The following is a 23,457-nucleotide window of genomic DNA, read 5'->3' as shown; positions in this document are numbered from 1 at the left end:
ACAAAAACCTTTTAGTGACTATTTGACAATTACCTAAAAATATAATTTCAAAGATTAGACATGCCTTGTAATTACAAAGAGTAGATGACTTTATCATTTGAAAACAGAAGAAAATATATTTAGTTTCCAACTATAAGCTGAATTCTCAAAGACAAAAAACAAAGCAAGTTCACATGAAAGATCCTATATGTGCATAGTTGGGAATTTCCTATATTGAACTTCAGAGAATACAGAACTATTTCAGAATCTATGGAAAGACCTTAGCAAAAATCTATCATATAATTTTTATAATTAGAATAGTTATTTTCTTAATATTCAGATAACGCTTCATCCTTTGTAGTACAGGAGACTGGTATCACAGTATCCCTTGAGCTCTCTAAGTCTGGATATACGGGGACAGGGTAGAATCAGGACAAAATACCATCTGTTTCTTTTACAACATCCCAAGAGCAGCGCTATCTGCTTTGGCACAAGTGAAGTCATGAGGCTCAATTTGCCTTGTTAAATTTATCTTTAATCATTTTGACATACAGAGGAAAAAAATAGTATCTCACCATGTCCTGTGAAAAGAAGATACTTTAGAATAAGCTATTCCTCTCAATGGTTTATTACAAAATCAAAGAAGACCTGGAAGGAATTTACAGATAATACAGTAAAAGCATATCTGGTGTTACTTGCATCATGGTCTACAAAACCTTCAACCATGGTAGTTAGAGGAAATAATTCTTTTCCACCACATGGTAAGACAAAGTTTCCAGTTGCAAAATTTTTCTAAATGAAAAAACTTTTTTTTTTCATTTTTCAGATCTAAATAGTGTTATCCAATGGGAGATTTCCTTTGAAGCTTGAAGTCTAATATGGAAACATTTTATGTCTTCATATGTATACATATACATGTATATATGTGGCACTTGAAATGTTTGTTTTTTTAAAGAAAAAATAGTGAACTATTTTGTCTATTTCCTCATTGTAGTTACATAAGAGCAAAACATGTGTGTGCCTAGTCACTAGCACACCCTGTCAAAAGCAGAGAGCAGGTGGAGCTGAGGTATGTAGCTTTGCATAACACTACCTTCTTAAGGCCAGATGTGTAGTGGTTAAGACTATATTATCTGAAGTCAAGGCTGTCTGAATTTAAATTCCAACTATATCACTTACCAGTGCATAGTGTTGGCAAACTGTTTACCCTTTTTGAGCCTCAGTGTGCTTATCCATAAAATGATGATCATAAGAATATGAGCCTCTTTGTGTCTTTAAATTAGATAACCCACAGAAAGTATTTACATTGAGCCTGGAATATGGCACACTCAGTACTTTTAGGAGTTGTCAGACCTTGCCAAAAGAGGGCATGCTGTTTGTTAAACAACCCAAAGAACTAATAATAGAGATGTTAAAGAGTACTAATTAATTAAAGTTTGACTCAGGGGAAATCAGGGGCCAAATATGTTTAAGGATGTTGAGGAGGAAAAGCCTTATAGTACATCTCAATCTTACTGCACCAGTGGTTAGAAATTCACTTAATTGTAGTTTTCATAAAGTCATTTTTTGGGTGTGAACTCATTGATGTCACATGATGACTTCAAAAGGGCAGAGGACATTAATAAATATAAATATGAGGGTTTGCAGCTTGATCCAAATGGTGTCTTCTCATTCTCTGCCCCATGCATTTTCCCATTGTCTTTCCTAGGGTGGAATTTCTGTTTGGTCACTTTCCATGGCTCTCCAGTGACTTGATAAAATCTTAAATTTTGGTCTGGGTGTTCATGGTCCTCTACAGTTCGCCTCCAGTATTTTCCCAGATCATGCACACTATGTTCTTTCAAAGCACACTGCAATCCAGCTAGACAGAACTGTTTTCAGTACTCTGAAATACCTTTCACTTCTCCACTCCAGAGCTCTGCTCATGCCCTTTCCTCTCCCTGTATGGATATATTATTACTCTTCCAGTCCTAGCTCCTAGCATGAAGTATTCATTATTCATGCCACCAGGGTAGTCTCATTTTATCTTATAAAGTCTTGTCCAATTTATTGTTTGTCCATCAGCTTTCAAGTTTTTAACTAGAATCACAGTAAGAAATGTATTTTGTATTGGCACACATTTCGTGCAGACTTACACACACACACACACACACCCCTATACCAAAGCTTCATGAAACAATAGTTACCCGATTATTTGCAATACCATTCTCATACTGTTTCTTTTCTTTACCAACTTGGAAAAATCTCTGACTATAATCTACTACAGAGATTTAATTATTCTTTAATTGTATCACAACCTGCAGTATGAAAAACACTGGTTTATACAACCCATATATGATATACGTTATTATTTATTGTGCATAGGCATTATATTTCCTACCAGATTGAAAGTAATGTTTGATACCATGTGATAAATCCTAGAGTCTTTTATTGTATCTAATCATGATTTTTACATAAGTAGTTGCTCAATAAATATTGAGGGAGAAAACGAGAGAAGGAAAGGAAGGGAAAGAAGGAAGGAGGGAGGAAGGAAGAGAAAGAAGGAAAGAGGGAGGAAAGAAGGAAGGGAAGAAGGAAGGAAGGAAGGAAGGAAGGAAAACATCTCTAAAGATGTTGATTATGCTCAGAAATTAAGAATGTTACTATTTAGGAAGTCCATAGATGAGGATCATTCAGGCTATTTATAGGTGAATTTTCCTGTCTAAGTGGCATTTTTTTGTAATTTCTTCAACCTCAATATGAAATTTAAAATTAGTGTTACATCATAGAAGTTAAGACTAAAACAAAAATAGCCAGAACAAAATGACTAATGGAGAAAAGATAAGCTTCTAGAGGCTGCGTTCCTGCTCCCTGCTGAATATTGTGGGGTAGGGAGGTAAGACCAAGGGTGTGAAGTGCACCTCCAGAGGTGAAAAAAGCTTTTGACTTGATTTCCATAAAGCCTGTGAAAATGCAATTCTATCATTTCTGCATGTGCTGAACACTTTTCTCTGTGTGCTGAATACATCAAGCAATTTCTATGTGCTATCTATAAACAGTCCGTGCCAAGAACTAACACTTCCAAGCATCTCAAGACTATAAAATTATACAGCACGTATACTCTATGTCATGACATTTGAGATATTAGTTTCATTGACATGCTAGATTATTGGTTTTTCTCAGATTCAAAAAGGAACATTTCAAATGTAAGTTAAATTTGAGAAGTCATACAATTGACATACATTTACTATAATAACATACCCAGTTTGACTGGGATTTGAATATGCCTTTATTATTCAAAGTCCATCCTCTTAACTAACATGGTATATATACTCTATCCAGACCAAGTAACAACAAAAAACAATGCTTTCCATAGATGTGAATATTTTTTTCCAAATTCTCTTATACACTTGCTTGCTGTATTTTGATTTTTAACATAAAACTGTATTTCCAGAGAGGAAAACAGCAAAATACAGGACTAAAAATATTTTATAAATGCTAATAAATTACAATAATTTTATGTGAGGTAAATCTTTTCATAGAACACTGAGTTAAATCTTACATACTTCACTTTGAAAAATAATAATGAAATGATGATTTTGCCAACTCTGGTTGTAAGAGAAGACTGATTTCATCATTTGTTTCAATAGAAGTTTTAAGAATTCTTATTTAAAAGAAATATATAATATGGATCAAAATGTATTGCCTTCATTTCTGTGCCTTTGCCTGCCCAACTAATGTTAAAATTTAGAGAAATAAACAATTAAAAAATGTGGATTTATGGTGGCCCTATTACTTTTAAGTATGTTGCAGTTGTTGAATTTCATTAAAGATTATTGTCTTTCTTTGGAACTTATCTTTGTGTGTATATATGTGTGTGTATATATACACATATATGTATATGTATATATGTATACTCTTGTCTTTATTAATTATAATGTTTTATATTTTATACTTTATATAGTACACATTTATATAGAGTGCTTTATATCAAAAAGACATATACTAATTTTGACATTTTACTGCTTAATAACTTTAATGTGATGTAAAAATATTTAGTGAAACATCTACTGCCCAGAGAGTGCCCATTTAAGCACTTCATCTGGCAAGGTTAATTTAGTTGGATTAAAAATATTATTAAATTTCAAATTTATACATTTATTCCTCATTAGTTTTCTCAGAAATTATATTGCTCTGAAATCACAAACTGCTCCTACCAGTCATCTTGAAAATTCATGCCATTGGGGAGAAGTAGATGCAGTTAGTGAATAAATGCTGAGCTAAGGATAAATTGATTACAACTGGAAAATTGGTTGCAAATTCACATTCAACTGACCAGGTTAGCAGTAGTATATATACAGTACACTTGTTTAAATATACTAGTCTATTAATTGGCAAACTATATATAAATGTTAATGCAACTACTTTAATTTACTTTTTTCAGGTGTTTTAGAGGCAGCTAATAATTCACTTGTTGTTACTACAATAAAAACATCTATAACAACACCAAACACAGAATCATTACAGAAAAATGTTATCACGCCAACAACTGGAACAACTCCTAAAGGTAGGATTAACTGTTAGTAAATTTAGTTTAACTTTAACAAATAAAATTAGTAGTATGTATATACATCAGTATGAAAAAATAATTTGGGATCTTATATCTGATTGTTCTAAAGGTCACTGCTATTTCATGATTTTGAAATAATGTGTTATTTGGGGTTCCATACAAAACCCTGAGATCTCAGTGGGCTGCTTTGTTGATATTCTTTGGGATCACAACCTGTTTGAGAATGATTCTATTGTGAATGTTACATACATAAAGTTTATTTTTAGAGAAGAAAGGAATTGCCATGTCCTAAGTCATAAAATATCTTTCTAAATATTCCAGTTCTCCACCTAAGCAGCACAGCCAACATGGTGAAACTGTATTAATAACAGATTGGTTTTGTTGGTTGCATTCTGTTGATAATAGATTTAATTTGTACGTTTCAGTAGCAATGTAATCATTATTGTTGCTGGACTGAGTGACAACTATATCTAGCTAGGTATTAAAGGAGATTACCATCCACAAAAATGTCAAAAGCTATTAGAATACTTCCATTAAAAAACAAGAGATTATCAATGCAATGCATACTGCATCTGCCCATCTTGCAACACACAAAAAATAAGGCATATCACACAGGTCCTGTAATCAACGGAAAAGAAAACAGATTTGTGGATCGTCTATGGGCAAAAACTCTGGTTAGAATGCTAAGGTCATAGAAAGACCCCAGAAAATCATATATCTTGATGAATAGATAACTGAAATTCTTATGCTGTCTTTTTTACGTCTCTCTATTCCTCCTTAATTTTCAGTCTAAGACTAGGGTCAAACGTATGCAGAAGACCAACGAAAGCTAGTTTGTTGGGCTTGAATAGGGTGGTGATTCTCAGAGACAAAGAGTACTATGATCATAGTCCATTATTTCTGCGTTGTTTGATTATAAGATGAAACCAAACCATTTTTAGCAACTTTACTACTTGGGGCCCTTCCATAGCAGAACGCTGAAGCATCCTTCTTTGAAGCAAGTGCATAGAATACTTGAGGTTACATACATACACACACACACACACACACACTCCTTTTCTGGGACACTTTCACTGATTTGTTACCCATTTAATATAAACAACATTGTTGTCTGTCTCCTTCAGTAGATATGCACTTGAGTGTTAAATTATTCATATACAATTATAAAAAATGTAATGGGTCAGAGAAGTTTTACTTTTTGTTTATCAATTTTTATTATAAAAATAGACAGCTATATCCGAAAGCAGAGAATACTGTCATTAATCTCCATATGTCCATCTCCCCAAATCACTCTTTATCTAGATTTTATCACATTTGCTTCATTTTTCTTTTTATTTCCCCTTCCTGCCTTCTTTCTGTTTCACTCTCTCTCTTAATTTGGTGGTCAAGGTACTTTGAAGGGAACCCAGACTTCATGCCAGTTTACTTCTATACATTAAATATGCATCTCAAAAAACATAGACAATCACAAAGCTACAATGCTATCATCAAATCTTCCAAATAAATAATAATACTTTAGTATCATCTGATATTTATTTTGAGAATTTTAAGGGTTAAAATCTTGAAACATAAATCTAGCAGTGGGAGGGAAATTAAAGGAAGGAGATTAGTCTATTCTAGGGTCTCTAATGAGAGCTACTGAGAGAGCGAGGTGGAAGAGAGATAAAGCAGGAAAGGCAGGCTCTCAGGTCCCCAGCTGCTTGGATCCAGAGTGGGAAACAGAAAGTCTGGCACGGTGGTAGGGCTGAGAAAGCCGTTAGGCAAATTGGGGTCCGTGGTGCTTATAGGAGAATAAGGGAACAATACTGGACAAAGAAGACAGAGAAAATAACTCCTTTTTGTCTGGCTTACTTGATCACCACTGTGTATTAAGGGTTAGATGAGTCAGACTAAGTACACTTAATATGCCCATTCTCCAAAGGGCAACACAATTAGTATACAGTAATAAAGGAGATGGAGAATTTATCTTAAGAATTATCATGTTCTAGGGATTGTGTACCAGTAAATTTGACTTACTAATTTCAGGCCTGTGAGGGGCTTAAATTTGGAGGAGTTTTATACATTGTCCCATTCTCCAAAATAATAATTTTTAAAATTACTCAATAATACAAAAAAAAAGGTATCTGTAGTGAAGAAGTCCCTTATTCCCTCTTTCTCATGTCCAATATGGTCCTCTTAGCCACGATGAAAGTATTTACCAAAAAAACACAACATGGAGAAGCGTCTTTATTTTCATTTTAAGGCTTCCTAATCAGAATTATTTTGTTTAAAGGTCAAAAGATCATTGGTCTAGTAATGCTTATGTCTCTCTAAATCACATACAATTTATTCTTCTTGCCAATGGCAGAAATTCTATCATCAGAAAAGTGGAAAATGTGCAACTGAGATGAGAATTCTTCTTGCAGCAACATAATCACTGAAGTGGCAGACGTGATTGATAGAGCTTCGCCTGGAGCAGGGCTTGCTCTCAGAGATTCACCCAATTAGAGAAATGAGACTTGACCTCTTCCTAGATGTACATCAAGTGCACTGCACATTTTGTGCAAAGGCCAAAAGGTTGGAGTTAAAAATCAACATTTGACAGATGTTGAATATCCCTATCATAAAATGAACTTCTGGGATAAAAAAGAAACTTGAAATTTAATTTTTTTAAGTTAAAAAGTTGATTATTATTCAGCTTCATTTTAAAAACATTGAATAGTCTAGTATTTTTCAATGAGTTGAATTATAATGCAGGAATAAAAGTTTCTCAACAGTGATACTAACAATTTCTGGTATTAAAATATTTAGTACCAGAAATTTCAGCTGAGGTCAGTAAAGGAGCCTGACGCTTTTGGCCACCTATCTCACACAGGGTGCTAAATATGGCGATGTTTCCGTTGTACATCCTCTATGTAGAAACTAACTAGATACAACTATAAAGAACAAAATTTTAAAAACATTCTTGGAAATTTCTTGTATGATTAGTCAGAAAAAAATGAGTTTGAGTCCCCCATTTTTCTCTGTAGTCTTTCTCCTTTTATTCATTGTCTTTCTGTTCCCTGTTATATTTGAATAGAAAACGAAGTGCCTGGGATATCTTTGTACATGATTTTTTGGTTTCTCCTTTTCATAGAATTTTGAAGTGGCAAAGTTGATGCTTTGCTTTTAGTTTATCATCACAAAATACGAAATGTTTACAAATTAGATATTTCTTTGAAACAGTTGTAGCCTAAATAGAATTCAACATGGTTCTCAAAGATTGTTTTGGAAAATGGCATGAATGAATGCTAGTTTAAGAAACAATTTTGCAGAGAATAAAATTATGGTATCTTAATAATTTAATCTATTATAAACATTTATTGACTCAAAATAATATAATATCTTTAAAAATAAATAGCTTTTTGCCCTAATCACACAATATACCCATGCAACAAACCTGCAAATAAAATTGTTAAAAAAGGAAGGAACAAAGAAGAGGGGCCAGGTGCTATGGCTCACACCTGTAATCTCAGCGCTTTGGGTGGTTGAAATTGGGGGATCACTTGAGGCCAGAAGTCTGATTCTGCAGTGAGGTATGCTCATACTACTGGACTCCAGCCTGGGTGACAGAGCAAGACCTTGTCAAGCAAGAAGGAGAGAGGAAAAAGGGGAAGGAAGGAAGGAAGGGAGGTAGGGAGGTAGGGAGGGAGGGAGGGAGGGAGGGAGAAAGACTATTACAGAGAGTTGGAAAGTAGGTATCAAACTGATGAGTCATGTTGACTATTTAGGGCAGATTTTTGCCCCTTTGTTGATTTTCATGTGTTATATGAGTGCTTCCTTATTTGAAACAACATTGACTAAATGCCTAGTGTATGCCAGGAATAATTCTTGATACTAAGATTAAAAATGTGACTAGAGGCCAGTCACGGTGGCTCACACCTGTAATCCCAGCATTTTGGGAGGCCGAGATGGGAGGATCACAAGATCGAGACCATCCTGGCTAACACGGTGAAACCCCATCTCTACTAACAAAAAATACAAAAAAATTAGCCGGGCGTGGTGGTGGGCGCCTGTAGTCCCATCTACTCTGGAGGCTGAGGCAGGAGAATGGTGTGAACCCAGGAGGCAGAGCTTGCAGTGAGCCGAGATCGCACCACTGCACCACTCCAGCCTGGGCGACAGAGCGAGACTCTGTCTCCAAAAAAAAAAAAAAAAAAAAAAAAAAAAAAAAAGTGACTAGAATTGGATACTGCCCTCAAGAACAAAGAAGGGCACATAAATTAATACAGAAGTTTTCAAATTCCTTCATGACTTATTTTCATTTAGAAGTTTCAGTGCCATAACTAAATCAATAAAATGAAATGTAATTCTAGAAAAAAAAAAGGCATGATACTCCTAGGTCCTATTGACCATGTCACTTTTCTCACAGGGAAAAATAAAATGATTTTAAACATCAGAATTTAGAATTTTGTAATAATTTTTTGCATGTTTAAAGATACCTAAGTAACAATCTTCAGTGGAAACTTGTTTTGGGGACTTAGTATGCAAAAATGTGTGTGTGTGTGTGTGTTTGTGTGTGTGTGTGTAGGCCACCCAAATATTTAATATACATATATTTAATATACATATATTCTTTAGACAAAACGAACTGGAAAATGGGAAAAATTAAAGATAGACAAAGGAGAATGCCAGTCCTATAGATCTAACTTACTTTTATTTATTTATTGACAGATAACATGAGATTATGATTAATAATAATTTAATCTATTTTATCAAACTAGGAAAAATCACCAACGAATTACTTAAAATGTCTCTGATGTCAGCAGTTACTTTAACAAGTAAAGATGAAGGTGAGTGATGATTCATTTTTCTACAATTTTAAAAAATATATAATTCACATAACATAATAGTCATCCTTTTAAAGTGTACAATTCAGAAGTTTTTAGTATTTTAACAAGATTTTACAGCCACCACCACTATTAATTTCAGCACATTTTAATCTCCCCAAGAGGAAACCCTGTATTAATTACCAATCACTTCCCATATCCCCCTCCCCAGCCTCTGGTAACCACTAACCTCCTTTATAGATTTGCCTGTTCTGGACATTTCATATAAATATGACCTTTTGTGTGTGGATTCTTTCACTTAGCATAATGTTTTCAAATTCATCCATGTTGTAACATGTATCTGTAGTTCATTCTTTTTTATTACTAAATAATATTGCATTGTATGGATATACCACATTTTGTTTATCCATTTATTAATTGATGAACATCTGCATTGTTTCTACTTGCTAATGATTATAAATAATGCTGCTATGAACATTTATGTGCAAGTTTTTGTCTGCCTACGTTTTTCATTTCTCTTAAGTATATGTCTTGAGGTTGAATTGCTAAGTCATAGGTTAACTCTATGTTTAACATTTTAAGGAACTGATTTCCAAAGCAGCTGTACTATATTACATTTCCACCAGCAACGTACGAGAGTTCCAATATCTCCATATTCTAGCTAACACTTGTCTGTCTTAATTATAATTATCTCAGTGGGTGTGAACTGGTATCTCATTGTAACTCTGAGTTATATTTCTCTAATGATGGATGATGTTGAACATATTTCATGTGTTTGGTAGCCATTTGTATATTGTCCTTGGAAAAATGTCTGCTCAAATTCTTTGTCTATTTTTTAAAAAATTTGGCTGTTTGTCCTCTTATTGTCGAGTTGCAAGAGTTCTCTATACATTCAAGACTAGAAGTTTACAAGATAGATAATTTGCAAATATTTTTCCCATTCTATAGGTTATATTTTAATTTTGTTGATAGTATCTTTTGAAGCCTGAAAATCTCTAATTTTCATGGGCTAGAATTTCATGGAGAAGAGTTGAGTCTTGTTGACCAATGCTGGCTGCAGATGTTGCAGTTTTCGGAGCATCTCATTGATTTGCTGAACATACTTCTCAGATGTAATGGTTTCGCCAGGATTCAGAAAGCTGCAGTGGACCCAACCACCAAACAGTGACCATGACCTTTATTTGTTGCAAGTTTGGCTTTGGGAAGTGCTTTGGAGCTTTTTCTCAGTCCAATCACTGAACTAGTTGTTGCCAGTTGTCACTTTTTGTCGCACATCACAATCAGATCAAGAAATGGTTTGTGGTGTAGAATAAGAGAAGATGACACTTCAAAACGAGGATTTTTTAATTTTCGTTCAGCTCATGAGGCACCCACTTAGCGAGTTTTTCCAACTTTCCAATTTGCTTCAAATGCTAAAGGGCTGTAGCATCGTCAAGGTTTGAGTTCTTTGGCAACTTCTCATGTAGTTGTTACAGAAATAGCTTCGATGATTGCTCTCAATTGGTCATCGTGGACTTCCGATGTCTGGCCACTATGCTCCTCATCTACAAGGATCTCTTTTCCTTTGCAAAACTTCTTGAACTTCTTGAATGCACTGTATGTTCATTAGCAATTCCTGAGACAAACGCTTTGTTTATATTGAGTTGTCTGCGCTTCTTTTACGACCCATTTTGAACTCGAATAAGAAAATCGCTCGGATTTGTTTTTGTCTAACATCATTTCCACAGTCTAAAGTAAACATAAAATAAACAGCAAGTGATGTCATTAGCAAAAAAAAAAAAAAAAAAAAAAAAAAAAAAAAAAAAAAAAATCTCGAAACGGGAAATGCCCATTAAAATTATATATAACATGGACGGGTGCAGTGGCTTACGCCTGTAATCCCAACACTTTGGGAGGCCGAGAAGGGTGGATCACTTGAGGTCACGAGTTCAAGACCAGCCTAACCAACATGGTGAAACCCCGAGTATGTGTATGTCTCTACTAAAAATACAAAAATTTACCGGGCGCAGTGGCACGCATCTGTAATCCCAGCTACCCGGGAGGCTGAGGCAGGAGAATCGCTTGGACCCAGGAGGCGAAGGTTGCAGTGAGCCGAGATTGGGCCACTGCATTCCAGCCTGGGCGACAGAATGAGGCTCCATCTCAAAAAAAAAAAAAAATATATATATATATATATATATATATACTTCTAGAATATATATATTTCTAGAATATATATCTAGAAGTTCATTTTATGATAGGGATATCTATCTATCTATCTATAAAACATAACCACATTTATTTAAGAATGTATGCCAGTATCAAATGGTACATTCCAACAATGCAAAAGCTGCAATTGTATTTGCATCCACCTAATATGAGTTTTTTCTGGACTCCCGAATCTACTCCACTTATACCTATATGCCTATTGTTATGTCAGAATCATATACTCTTGATTACTATTACTTCGTATTAAGTTTTGAAAACAGGAAATGTGAGTCCTCCAACTTTTTCTTTTTTATCCAAGATTGTTTTGGCTATTCAACTTTATCACACCAATTTTATCACACTAACTTTAATGTGAATTTTGAGATCAACCTGTCTATTTCTGCAAAGCCAGCTGGGATTGTGATAGGGACTGCATTAAATCTGTAGATCAATTTGAGGAGTATTGCCATCTTAACAATCAGAGCTTTCAATTCATGAGCACAGGATATCTTTCCATTTATCAATGTCTTCTTCAATTTATTTTGATGATGTTTGTAGTTTCCAAGTGTGGAAGGCTTAAACTTATTTTTGTAAAATTTATTCTTAATATTTTATTCATTTTAAATAAAATTATTTTGTAATAAAATAATTTTTTATTTCAATTTTGCATTATTCATTGCTACTATATAGAAATATAATTTATTTTTATATGTTAGTATTATATCCTTCCACTCTATTGAACTAACTTATTAGCTCTAATTTGTGTGTGTGTATATGTGTATGTGTATTCCTTAGAATTTTCTATGTGCAAGATTATGTCATCTGCAAATATAGATAGTTTTACTTCTTTCTTTCCAATGTGGATGACTTTCTTTTATTTATAATTTTATTTTATTTATTTTATTGCCTAACTACCCTGGCTATCACCTTCAATACAATGTTGAGTAGAAGTTGTGGGAGGGGACATCCTTGTCTTGTTTCTAACTTTCAGGAAAAACTGTCAGTTTTTCACCAGTAAGTATGATGTTAATTATGAGTTTTTAATAAGTGACCTTTATCAGAATGAGGAAGTTCTCTTTTATTACTAGTTTGTTGAGTGTGTTTATTATGCAAGGGTATTGGATTTTTTAAAATGCCTTGTCTTGTTATATTGAGATTATCATGTTTTTAAAAAATTCCTTATTTTGTTAATGTGGCATATGATATTGATTTCTATATGTTGAGTCAACCTTGAATTCCTAGGCTAAATCCAACTTGGTCATGGGGTATAATTCTTCTTACATGGTGTTAAACTTTATTTATATTACTTTGTTAAGAATTTTTATGTCTATATTCATGAAATATATGTTTGTAGTTTTCTTGTGATGTATTTGTCTAGTTTTGAAATCAAAATAATACCAGCCTCATAAAATAAGTTGGGAAGTGTTCCCTTCTCTACTAATCTTTGAAAGAGTTTATGAGGATTGGTGGTAATTGCTCTTTAAATATTTGGTAGAATTTTCTAGGGAAGACCCTGGTGCTGAGCTTTCTTTATGAACATTTTTTAAAATGCTAACTTAATTTCTTTACTTATTATAAGTCTATTAGATTTTCTATTTCTTCTTGCCTCCGTTTTTGTAGTTAGTGATTTCCTAGGAATTTGCCCATTTAATCTAGATTATCTAATTTGTTGGCATATAGTTGTTCACAGCATTGCCTTATAATCCTTCTAATTTCTGTAAGGTTGGTAATGATGAGTCCTCTTTCATTCATAATTTTGATAACTTGACTCCTCTCTCTTATTTCTTTATCAGCATAGCTAAAAGTGTATCAATTTTATAGATCTTCTCAAAGAACAAACTTTTGTTTTTTTTTTCTGTGTTGTGTTTCTATTCTCTATTTTATTTCATTCTTCTCTAATCCTTAGTGTTTCTTTCCCACTGCTTCGTATGAGTTTAGTTTGCTCTTCTTTTTCTAGTTTCTCAAATTGGCCAGTGAGGATTTTGATTGAGATTATTCTTCTTTTTAATATGTGTTAACACCTATAAATGTCCTTCTTTCCATTGCTTTCTCTGCATTCCGTAAATTTTGGTATATTATGTTTTCATATACATTTACTGCAAAGTACTTTCTAATATTTTTAATGACTTATTCCTTGACCCCTCTATGTGTTCATGTGTTCTCATCATTTAGCTCCCACTTATAAATGAGAACATGCAATATTTTATTTTCTTTTCCTGTGTTAGTTTGTTAAGGATAATGTCCTCCAGCTTCATCCATATTCCTGCAGAGGACATCATCTCATTCTTTTTTATAGCTGCGTGGTATTTCATGGTGTATATGTACCATATATTGTTTATCCAATTTGTCATTGATGGGTCATTTAAGTTGATTGCATGCCTTTACTCTTCTGAATAGTGCTGCAATGAACATATGTGTGCTTCATAATAGAATGGTTTCTATTCATTTGGTTATATACCAAGTAATGGGATTGTTAGGTTGAGTGATATTTCTGTTTTTAGGTCTTAAAGAAATTGCCATTCTGTCTTCCACAGTGTTTGAACTAATTTACACTCCCATCAACAATGTATAGGCCTTCCTTTTTCTCCACAACCTCACCGGCACCTGTTTTTTTTAACATTTTAGTAATAGCCATTCTAACTGGTGTGAGAGGGTATCTCATTGTGGTTTTGATTTGCATTTCTCTAATAATCACTGATGTTGAACTTTTTTAATATGATTGTTGGCTACATGTATGTCTTCTTTTTAAAAGTGTCTGTTCATGTCCTTTGCCCATGTTGTTGGGCATGGGGTTGTTTTTTCTTGTAAATTTAAATTCCTTATAGATGCAGAATATTAGAATTTTGTTGGATGCAGAGTTTGCAAATTTTCCCCCATTCTGTAGGTTATCTGCTTATTCTTTTGATAGTTTCTTTTGCTATGCAGAAGCTTTTTAGTTTAATTCAATCCCATTTGTCAATTTTTGCTTTTGTTGCAATTATTTCTGGTATCTTCATCATGAAATCTTCGCCCATGCTTATGTCCTAAATGGTATTGTCTATTAAACTAACATTGAAAATCTTCACAGAACTGGAAAAAACTATTTAAAAATACATATGGAACCAAAAAAGAGCCCAAATAGCCAAGGAAATCCTAAGCAATAAGAACAAAGCTAGAGGCATTATGTTACCTGACTTCAAACTATACTACTGGGATACAGTAACCATAGACCAATGGAACAGAATAGAGAACCCAGAAATAAGGCCACATACCTACACTATCTAATCTTCAACAAAGCTGCCAAAAACAAACAATGGGGAAAAGATTCCCTGTTCAATAAATGAAGCTGGAATAATTGGCTAGCCATATGCAGAAGATTAAAACTGGACCCCTTCTTTACACCATATACAAAAATTAACTCAAGATAAAGACTTAAATTAAATACTTATTTTATAAACTTTGACTATTAACTCCTTATCAGATACATAATTTACAAATTATTTTTCTCAATTTGTAAGCTGCTTTTTCATTTTGCTAATTGTTTCCTTTGCTGTGCAGTAGGTTTTTAGTTTGATGTAGTCCCATTTATTTACTTTTGCTTTTGTAGCCTGAGCTTTTGATGTAATATCCAAAAATAATTGCTGAGGCCATAGCCTGAGCTTTTGATGTAATATCCAGAAATAATTACTGAGGCCAATGTGAAGGAGATTTACCCCTATCTTCTCTTCTGGAGGTTTATGATTTCAGGTATTACATTTAGGTCTTTTATCCATTTAGAGTTGATTTTTGTGTGTTGTGTCAAATAAGGGTCCAATTTCATTCTTTTGCATGTGGTAGCACAGTTTCCCCAGTGCAATTTATTGAAGAGACTATCCTTTCCTTATAGTAACCTCTTGGTGCCCTTGTTGAAAATTAATTGACCATATATGTTTAGACTTATATCTGGACTCTTTATTTTCTTCCACTGGTCTATGTGTCTGTTTTCATGCCAGTATTATACTGTTTGGATTACTGTAGCTTTGTGATATAATTTTAAATAATTAGGAAGTTTGATGTCTCTACTTTTATTTTTCTTTCTCAAGATTGTTTTGCTATTCAGGATCTTTTGTGGTTCCATACAAATTATTTTTTTTCTATTTCTGTAAACAATAACGTGAATTTTGGTAGGGATTTTTAAAAATCTATATATTGATTTGGGTAATATGGACATTTTAATATTAATTATTTTAATCCATGAACATATGATATCTTTTCATTTATTTGTGAATTCTTTAGTTTTTTTATCAATGTTTTATAGTTTTCAGTGTGCAGCTCTTTCATTTCCTTGATTATATTTATTCCTAAATATTTTAAGAGCATCTTTTATTCATGTAAAACCAAATATACCACAGTACTAGTAGTCTACAGCGTGTATTTTAGTAAATGCTAACTTTGCCAAAAGTCTCTTACCTTTTATTCTGTTTCTTAAGACAAAGTGGTCAGACATTTTTCCTATGGGCATCAGATAAAACAATGCTGTAATTCAAATTATGTAATTCCAAAGGAATAAAGCTGCCAATCTCCCTCCCTATAAAATTAAAATCCATGACCACAAACTGTCCCTTCGTGTTAATTGGTAACTACACATTAGATTCCTAATATAGTTAATGTCCTGATTTATTGTTTTCCTCAATAAACTTAATTCCTCAAAATATACAAAATAAATTTCACGTTAACAATTCCAAGATCATTATAAAACAGACCCTCTCCCTCACATTCCTCTCAGCCCTACACAGTGGTTTTCACCTAAGGACATGCTTGGAATAAAGGTTTATTTTCTGCATTTACAATCTGGTACTGATACGACTCCCTCAAGCATCTCTTGTGTTAAATTCTTATTTTTTCCAACTCAAATATGGATAAATTCATTATGTTTTGTCTTTAATGTGTCCCACCTATACCAAAAGCTATGATTTAAACATACATGAATCTCAAAAACACAAGTCATAAATGTAAAGCCAATGTATCTTGATGCAATTCTCTTATAAATTAATATTTCTCCAGAAAAATTATGTTTGTGAAACCTAATGCATGCACTATTGCCTAGGATTATAGTGCAATTCATAACTGTAGATGAAAGCAGGTACATATTGTTTTGTAGGGGAAAGTAGAAAGTATTTAGATTTAAAGACCAGCTTTAAGATTGATTTACTTTTTCTCTGAAGGTGTGAATTACTCATTGGCAGTAGTTTGGAATAAACTATGTGTTAACTATAAATACAACCGGAAAAATTTTCTCGAAAAGATGTTAATGTGACTATGATTCTCGTATCTTAATAAATGTTAGTCAACCATGCATAGATTCTTGTCTCCTGAGACTAGGATTTGAAGCATTTCTGTATATTAGTAAAGTTTAAAAATTTGTGGCTGTGGTAGCATCTTTTATTCTATTCAGTTTGAGTTTGCCATGAATATTTTAAAATATTTTGATTTATCTTAAACATTCAAGATTTGCTCCAAGGCCTACTTCATGTGGTATAATTGACAACCTGTCCTACGTTGAGTGTAGGCTCTAATTCTCATTTGTGAAATATATTCCACATTTATGATAGGCAATTCTCTAAGCAAAATCTTTGGCATTGCATTCCCAGCTATTCCATTATTTTTCTCCTTTCTTTGCATATTTCCAATCTGGCAGCCCTCCACATCTTTCTTAGCTATATATACTCTTTCCCTCCACCAAGACTGTTGAGTCTGTTTGATACTAGGGAACTCTTTAGGCCTTCAGGATAGCTTTTTCATGCTTTCCAATTTTAGCTCAGCTGAAGAATTCTTCTCCAAAGATTTCTGAAGAGAAACTCCTGTTCTGATCTTTCCCAAACATATGTTGGAATTTCAGTGGGAAGCAAAATCTTTACCCCCAGGAGTTCCTCCATCCTCAAATGTTGAGTTTCTGCACCTTGGTTGACCTGTCCCACTTCCATGCTAACACGAATACCAATTTCTGCTTTCTTGCTGTAATAAGGCATTATCTCTACTTCACATATTTTCCTCCCGATTTAACACTTCATGATACCTCTGAAATGTGTGGCTATTTCCAGTCATTCTCTCTCATATGCAGGATTAACACTGTAGACTACATTTGAATTTATTTCATTTTGTTTGCACACTAATTCCCAAAGGCTTTTTACCCGAAGGAAAATATATTTATCTACTGTCTATGAAGTCTTCTTGCAAATGATCCCTTTCTTCAGCATGACTTCCTCAACTGCACTAAGAATTTGTATTACACAGTAGATGCTTGTTGACATAGAATGGAAGTTGACTGCACTTCTAGAAAGCACCAGCAATTCTTGCTCCATTCTATTCCGTGTTAGAGATCTACTAAACTGCTTTCCCCTCATCTCCAGCTAGCATCACATCTAGCTAACACCAAGCATGCAGTAAATGGCATGTCTGCATTTTCTTCACTGGCCCAATGTTTCCACATTAGACTGAAAAAACTGAAGGGCATTGATTTTTTTTCAGAATATATGGGCAAATATAAGTTGTTTCAAGTCATCTTATTCCAATGTTATCTTTGAAAAGCTCAGCTTATATTTTTGTTGTAAATTTTTCTTTTTTTAAAAAAAATGAACTAAGTATAATTAAAAGTGTATTCCATTTATGTCCAATTATCCCTTATCCCCTGACTATTCCACCTGCTTGAAAATATTTTCCCAAGTGGCATGAGAACAATAGTGCCATACTTAATTACTACCACATCCTTACCTTTCTTTTCCCAGGGTAGCTGAGTGATTAACTTTTGCATCAGAAAGGCTTGAATTTAGGTCATGGTTCTCTCCTATTACAAGTTATGTGACTGTGGGGAAATTATTTAATTCCTCTGAGTCTTATATATAAAATAATCATCATCATGATTATTTAATTCATAAGATTACCATGACAATCAAGTGAGATAACCTACAGCATGTACACAAGAAAGTTAATGTCCCTCCACATTCTTTAAAGTAATTAATTATATCACCAAAAGGTGAATGTTAAAATGCTGGATTTCTAAGGCTTAGTCAGAGACTTCTAGAAATTAATCTTCAAGTTTTAGTTGGATATTAATATGAATATTAATAAGATGATCTGGTGATTTGTTATACTCCTGATGACCATTCATTCTTTTTACAGGATTGAAAGTCACAACCACTGATGTCAGGAAGAATGAGTCCATTGTTTCAAACGTAACAGTAACAATTGTTACACTTCCAAATGCTGTTTCAACATTACAAAGTTCCAAACCCAAGAGTAAGTATGAGGATTTGTGCTGAAGTGTTAAACTAGTGTGTTGCATAAAACTGGTTTCAGAATGTTTTCCAGCATACAACTGCCAAGGAATTATGCCCTGTTTAAATTGTCTCTTAATCTCTACCCAATAGAACAATTATTTGGCAGCCTCATCTTTTACAGTGATACACTATCCCACTGCAGCCACAAATGAATGGGTCACAAGGAAGATTAATGCAAGACTGAGCAGTAATCTATGATATTACCTGGCACTAAAAGGACAGCTCAGCCAACAAATTAGACAACTTAGATGAAATGAAAAAATTGTTAGAAAGAAATAAATTGCTAAAACTGACTCAAGAAGATATGGAAATCTGAAAAAACCTATAATGATTAAAGAAATTGAAATAGGAACTAAAAATATTGCTATGAAGAAAACCCCAAGCCAAGATGGCTTCAATTGTCAATTCTATAAAGCATTTCAGAAATAAATCATACCAAATCTTCCCAAACTCTTTTAGAAAGTAAAGGAGGGGAAAACACTGCACAAATAATTATCTGAGGCTAATGTTACCCTGACACCAAAGCAAGAAAAGAATGAAAAGAAAAAGCAAGTAAAGAAAAGTACAGACCAATATGGCTCTTAGACATAGATGCAAATATCCTCAATAAAATATTGCAAAAAAACAATAACACCTAAAAAGGAATATAAAATATGAACAAGTCAGATTTATCCCAGAAATGCAAGATTAGTTTAACATATGAAAACCAAAGAAAGTAATACAATATATTAGTAAAATCAGTACATGTAGAAAGAGCATTTGACAAAATCTAACATTCACTCATATTAAAAACTCTCAATAAACTAGAAATATAATGAAATTTCCTCAACTTGATAAAGGGCATATACAAAAAGCCTACAGCTAACATCATACCCTAATAATGAAAGACTTAATGTTTTCCCCTTAAGATGTGGAACATACCAAAGATGTCTGTTCTTATCAGTTTTATTCAACATTATAGCCAGAGGTTTTAGATAGTACAATTCAACAATGGATAATACATAGATACCTTTAGATTGAAAAGGAAGAAGTAAAGCATTTTTTATTAGCAGACTACATAATTATCTAGGTAGAAAATTCAAAGAATTCACTATAAAACTAAAACCACCAAAGAGTGGTTTGTAGCACAGGATATAAAATATATAAAAATAAATTATATTTTTATATGTTAACAGTGGCAATCCAAAATAAAATTAAGAAAATAATTCCATTTTCAATAGCATCAAAAAGTATGAAATATGTAGAAATAAATTTAACAATAGAAGTGCAAGATTTATACACTAAACTACAAACTATTTTGGTGAGAAATTAAATATCTAAAGATACATTACATGTTTATAGATTAGAAACCTCAATATTTTAAATGATAATTCTCTCCAAGTTGATCAATAATTGATTAATATATTTAATGCAATCCCTACCAGAATCCCAGATTTTTAAAGAAATTGATAAGAAGACCCTAGATTTGTACGGAAATAAAAAGGACCTGGAATAGTCAAAACACTTTTGAAAAAGAACAAAGTTGGAGGACACAACCCAATTTCAAAACTTATTCTAAAGCTATTGTAATCAAGTATGAACCTCAAAAACATTATACTCAATGAAAGAAGCCATACACAAAACATGACATGGTATGATTCCACTTACAGTAAATATGCAGGAAAGACATTTTATAGGGACAGAAAGCAGATAAGTGGTTGCCTGCAGCTGGAGATGGGAGTGGGGATTGACTCTAAATAAGCTCACAGGAGTTTTTCATTCGATGGAGCTGTTCTAAAACTCGATTATGGTGATGGTTGCACAACTCTACAAATTTACTAAAAATTATTACTTGTATTCTTAAAATGAGTGCATTTAATGGTGTGTAAATCATATTTTTTATAAAGCTTTGTTGAAAAACAGAAGGAAAGAAAATGATGAGCTTAGCCAATCAAATTTTCTTTCTGAGTAGTCTGAACTAGAAAACCCGACAAACAAACAGCAGGAGTTAGCTACGGGAATTGAAGCTGCGAAGTTTAGTAGTGGAAGTCTGCAGTAGTCATGCTAATTCATGTGCATACCTATGGCATCCAGAAGCAGTATCATGAGTAAACAAATGGACAGAAAAGAATGGAGAGTATGTTGGGAGATGGGAATACCCTGTGAGCAAAATTAAATTGTTTTTGTGAGGCAGAGAGAGAAGTAGAAGCTAGAACTCCCATAATTTCTGACAGCTTTCCAGTTCCAGTTTTCTCACAACAGGTACTTCTCACATTCTGGACTCCATGATATAAGTAATTTCTATGTATAGTAAACACACTTGACTGGAAGAATTAGCAATATAAGTAATGGATGCATTTTTGGTGTATCCATAGTCCTTAATAAGAAATGGCTACAGATGACTCGCAATGTCTAAGTCTTTTCTTGGGAAATCTCTAAGGTAGAAAGAGATGACAAATAGAAATTGTGGCTGTCCAAGACCTACTCTTGTCTAGAAACGTCAGAAACATAAATTTTCTCTTTTTTATTGTAATCATCTCAAGCACAACATACAGAAGTTTGCCTAGAAGGAGACTAATTTCACACCATAGTTGTAAACTAATACTTCTTTTTAATGGGACAGTCACCCCGTAGAGGAATTTGAAGAGCAGAATCATCTCTTCTTCATATGAATAACATTTTCGTGTAGTAGTGGTTTGGTTTCTGATAAGTAGAACCTATTTTGTAAGTAATATATATCTAAAAGGTACCTTCAGGAAACCAAAATTCATCTATGTATAATATGATGGCCCCTATAAAATAAAAATAAAACTATTATATATATATGTCTGCAAAGTGTATAGCAGCTTCTGGAAAATTAAACTCAAATAATTTGTATCCCGCACTAAATACTCACCCATTCAGTGACTTGTGAGGAAGAAAATGTCATTCAGGGACTGTGATTTATTAAACCTACTACATTTCAGAAGTATGTGGTCAGCCCATGAGTCAGTTAAGACTTTTAATTCCACTTCAATTCATGAAGTAGAATGCTCTCTGCATCTCAGTTCTGGGGACTGTTCTATTGATTTAGCTTCTAAAATCAGTTTAAAATGGCTTTCTTCCAAGTAGTTTAAAAAAATACATCAAAGCCATTTTCTTAAGAAATGAAACACTCTGGAAAGCAGAATAATGAAATAAGCGTATTTACTGTTGTCCATTGCTTTTGTTATTTGACAAACAAGTTTTATACAAAATGTTTTAGAATTTATTATTACACTTATTTCTGGGTCAGCCATTATTCCCTAGATCCCTCTCTTTTCTCAAGGTGCTTACTGCCCAACATGGATCCTACTTGATATAATGTGTTTGCACACATTTCCATTTGCCAAGTGATGAAACCGGGACCTTTCCCAGATTCCTGGTTAGCAGAGCACCACTCCCTTTCCGCCCATCACACATAAACACTTTTAGGATTAATGGATACAGGACAGAGAGATAGAGAGAAAACAAAACAATCCACTGTTGGCTAAAGGTTGAACAGCTGAAGATTCGGCTCCCTCTTAAACATCTGGGCAATGGTTCCTTGGATAGGAAATATCAGACAAGTACATTGTGGGTATTTCATCTCAAGATGAAAACAAGTACAGGTTTAATTTAGAGTAGAAGAGTTAGTGAGATTTGTAGCTTTATTCCCTAGAAAGTTGGAATTCAGATCCAAAAAGAAGATCACACTCAAAACATTTCTCTCTAATCTTTTCCCATTCTTTTAGAGTGGTGTGTATTTTTCCTATTTAAAAGGAAACAATTTCTAGAATCCTAGAATTTTTAAGATAGAACTTCTCATTAATCTAGTGCTCTGACTTTATTATTTTAAAAATGTGGGCTTTTTGAATTAAAAATTATCTTATTCACTAAAAATTTTTCAGCGGATTATCTAGGTACCTGGCACTATTCTGGATTGTGATAAATCGTTGTATATTAGACAGACCATGCTATCATGAAATTTACCTTCTAGTGGATGAAAAAGATAAATAAGTTAAATATTAATAATTCAATATCAGTGATACTCTAAATAATAATAAAACAGTACAAAAAAGCAAGTGATGATGGTAGTGCCAATTTTCATAAGGTGTTCAAAGAATCCCTCTCCGAACAAGTGCCATTTGGAAAGAGAACTAAATAAAGTCAAGAAGTGAACATATGGATATCTGGGAAAGAGAATTCAAAGAGGAAATACAAAGTGCACAGGTGCTGATATGTGGGTAGATTTAAGTTGTTTGAATAAAGAGGAGTCATCTGTGGTTGACTGGAAGGAATGAAGGGAAGAAAAGATAGCACATGCCATTAGAGCAGGAAGAAGGGGTCAGTCCAGACAGGGCTACATAGGCCATAGTAAGGACAGTGAATTTTATTCTAATTGGATACACAATGTGATGGAGAGTTGAGAGCAGGGCAACGATATGATATTATTTACATTTTCAAAAGACCTAAATTGTAAAACTACTAGAAGAAAACCTAGGAGAAATGCTTCTTGACATTAGTCTGTGCAGTGATTTTTCAGATATAACATCAAAAGCAAAGGCAACAAAAGCATAATTAGACAAATGAGATTGTATCAAATGAAAAGGCTTCAGGGCAGAAAAGGAAACAATCAACAGGGTGAAGAGATAACCTATTG

General features: G+C 33.4%; 1 protein-coding gene and 1 long non-coding RNA gene across 2 annotated transcripts in view; one reads left to right on the top strand and one right to left on the bottom strand.

Annotated features, from left to right (window-relative positions):
- LOC129059042 (uncharacterized) overlaps positions 1 to 23,457 on the bottom strand; it is a 169,409-nt gene that overhangs the window by 26,784 nt on the left and 119,168 nt on the right. The window lies entirely within an intron of this gene.
- The window catches only part of EMCN (endomucin), a 131,089-nt gene that overhangs the window by 33,469 nt on the left and 74,163 nt on the right, over positions 1 to 23,457 (top strand). The window contains 3 exon segments of the mRNA NM_001135500.1: positions 4,403 to 4,525; positions 9,271 to 9,339; positions 18,661 to 18,777. Coding sequence (NP_001128972.1) covers positions 4,403 to 4,525; positions 9,271 to 9,339; positions 18,661 to 18,777 — 309 coding nt within the window.

This window comes from Pongo abelii, chromosome 3, assembly GCF_028885655.2.
Source record: "Pongo abelii isolate AG06213 chromosome 3, NHGRI_mPonAbe1-v2.0_pri, whole genome shotgun sequence".
In the NCBI taxonomy this organism is placed as follows: Eukaryota; Metazoa; Chordata; class Mammalia; order Primates; family Hominidae; genus Pongo; species Pongo abelii.
This window is presented reverse-complemented; position numbering and strand designations above follow the sequence as displayed.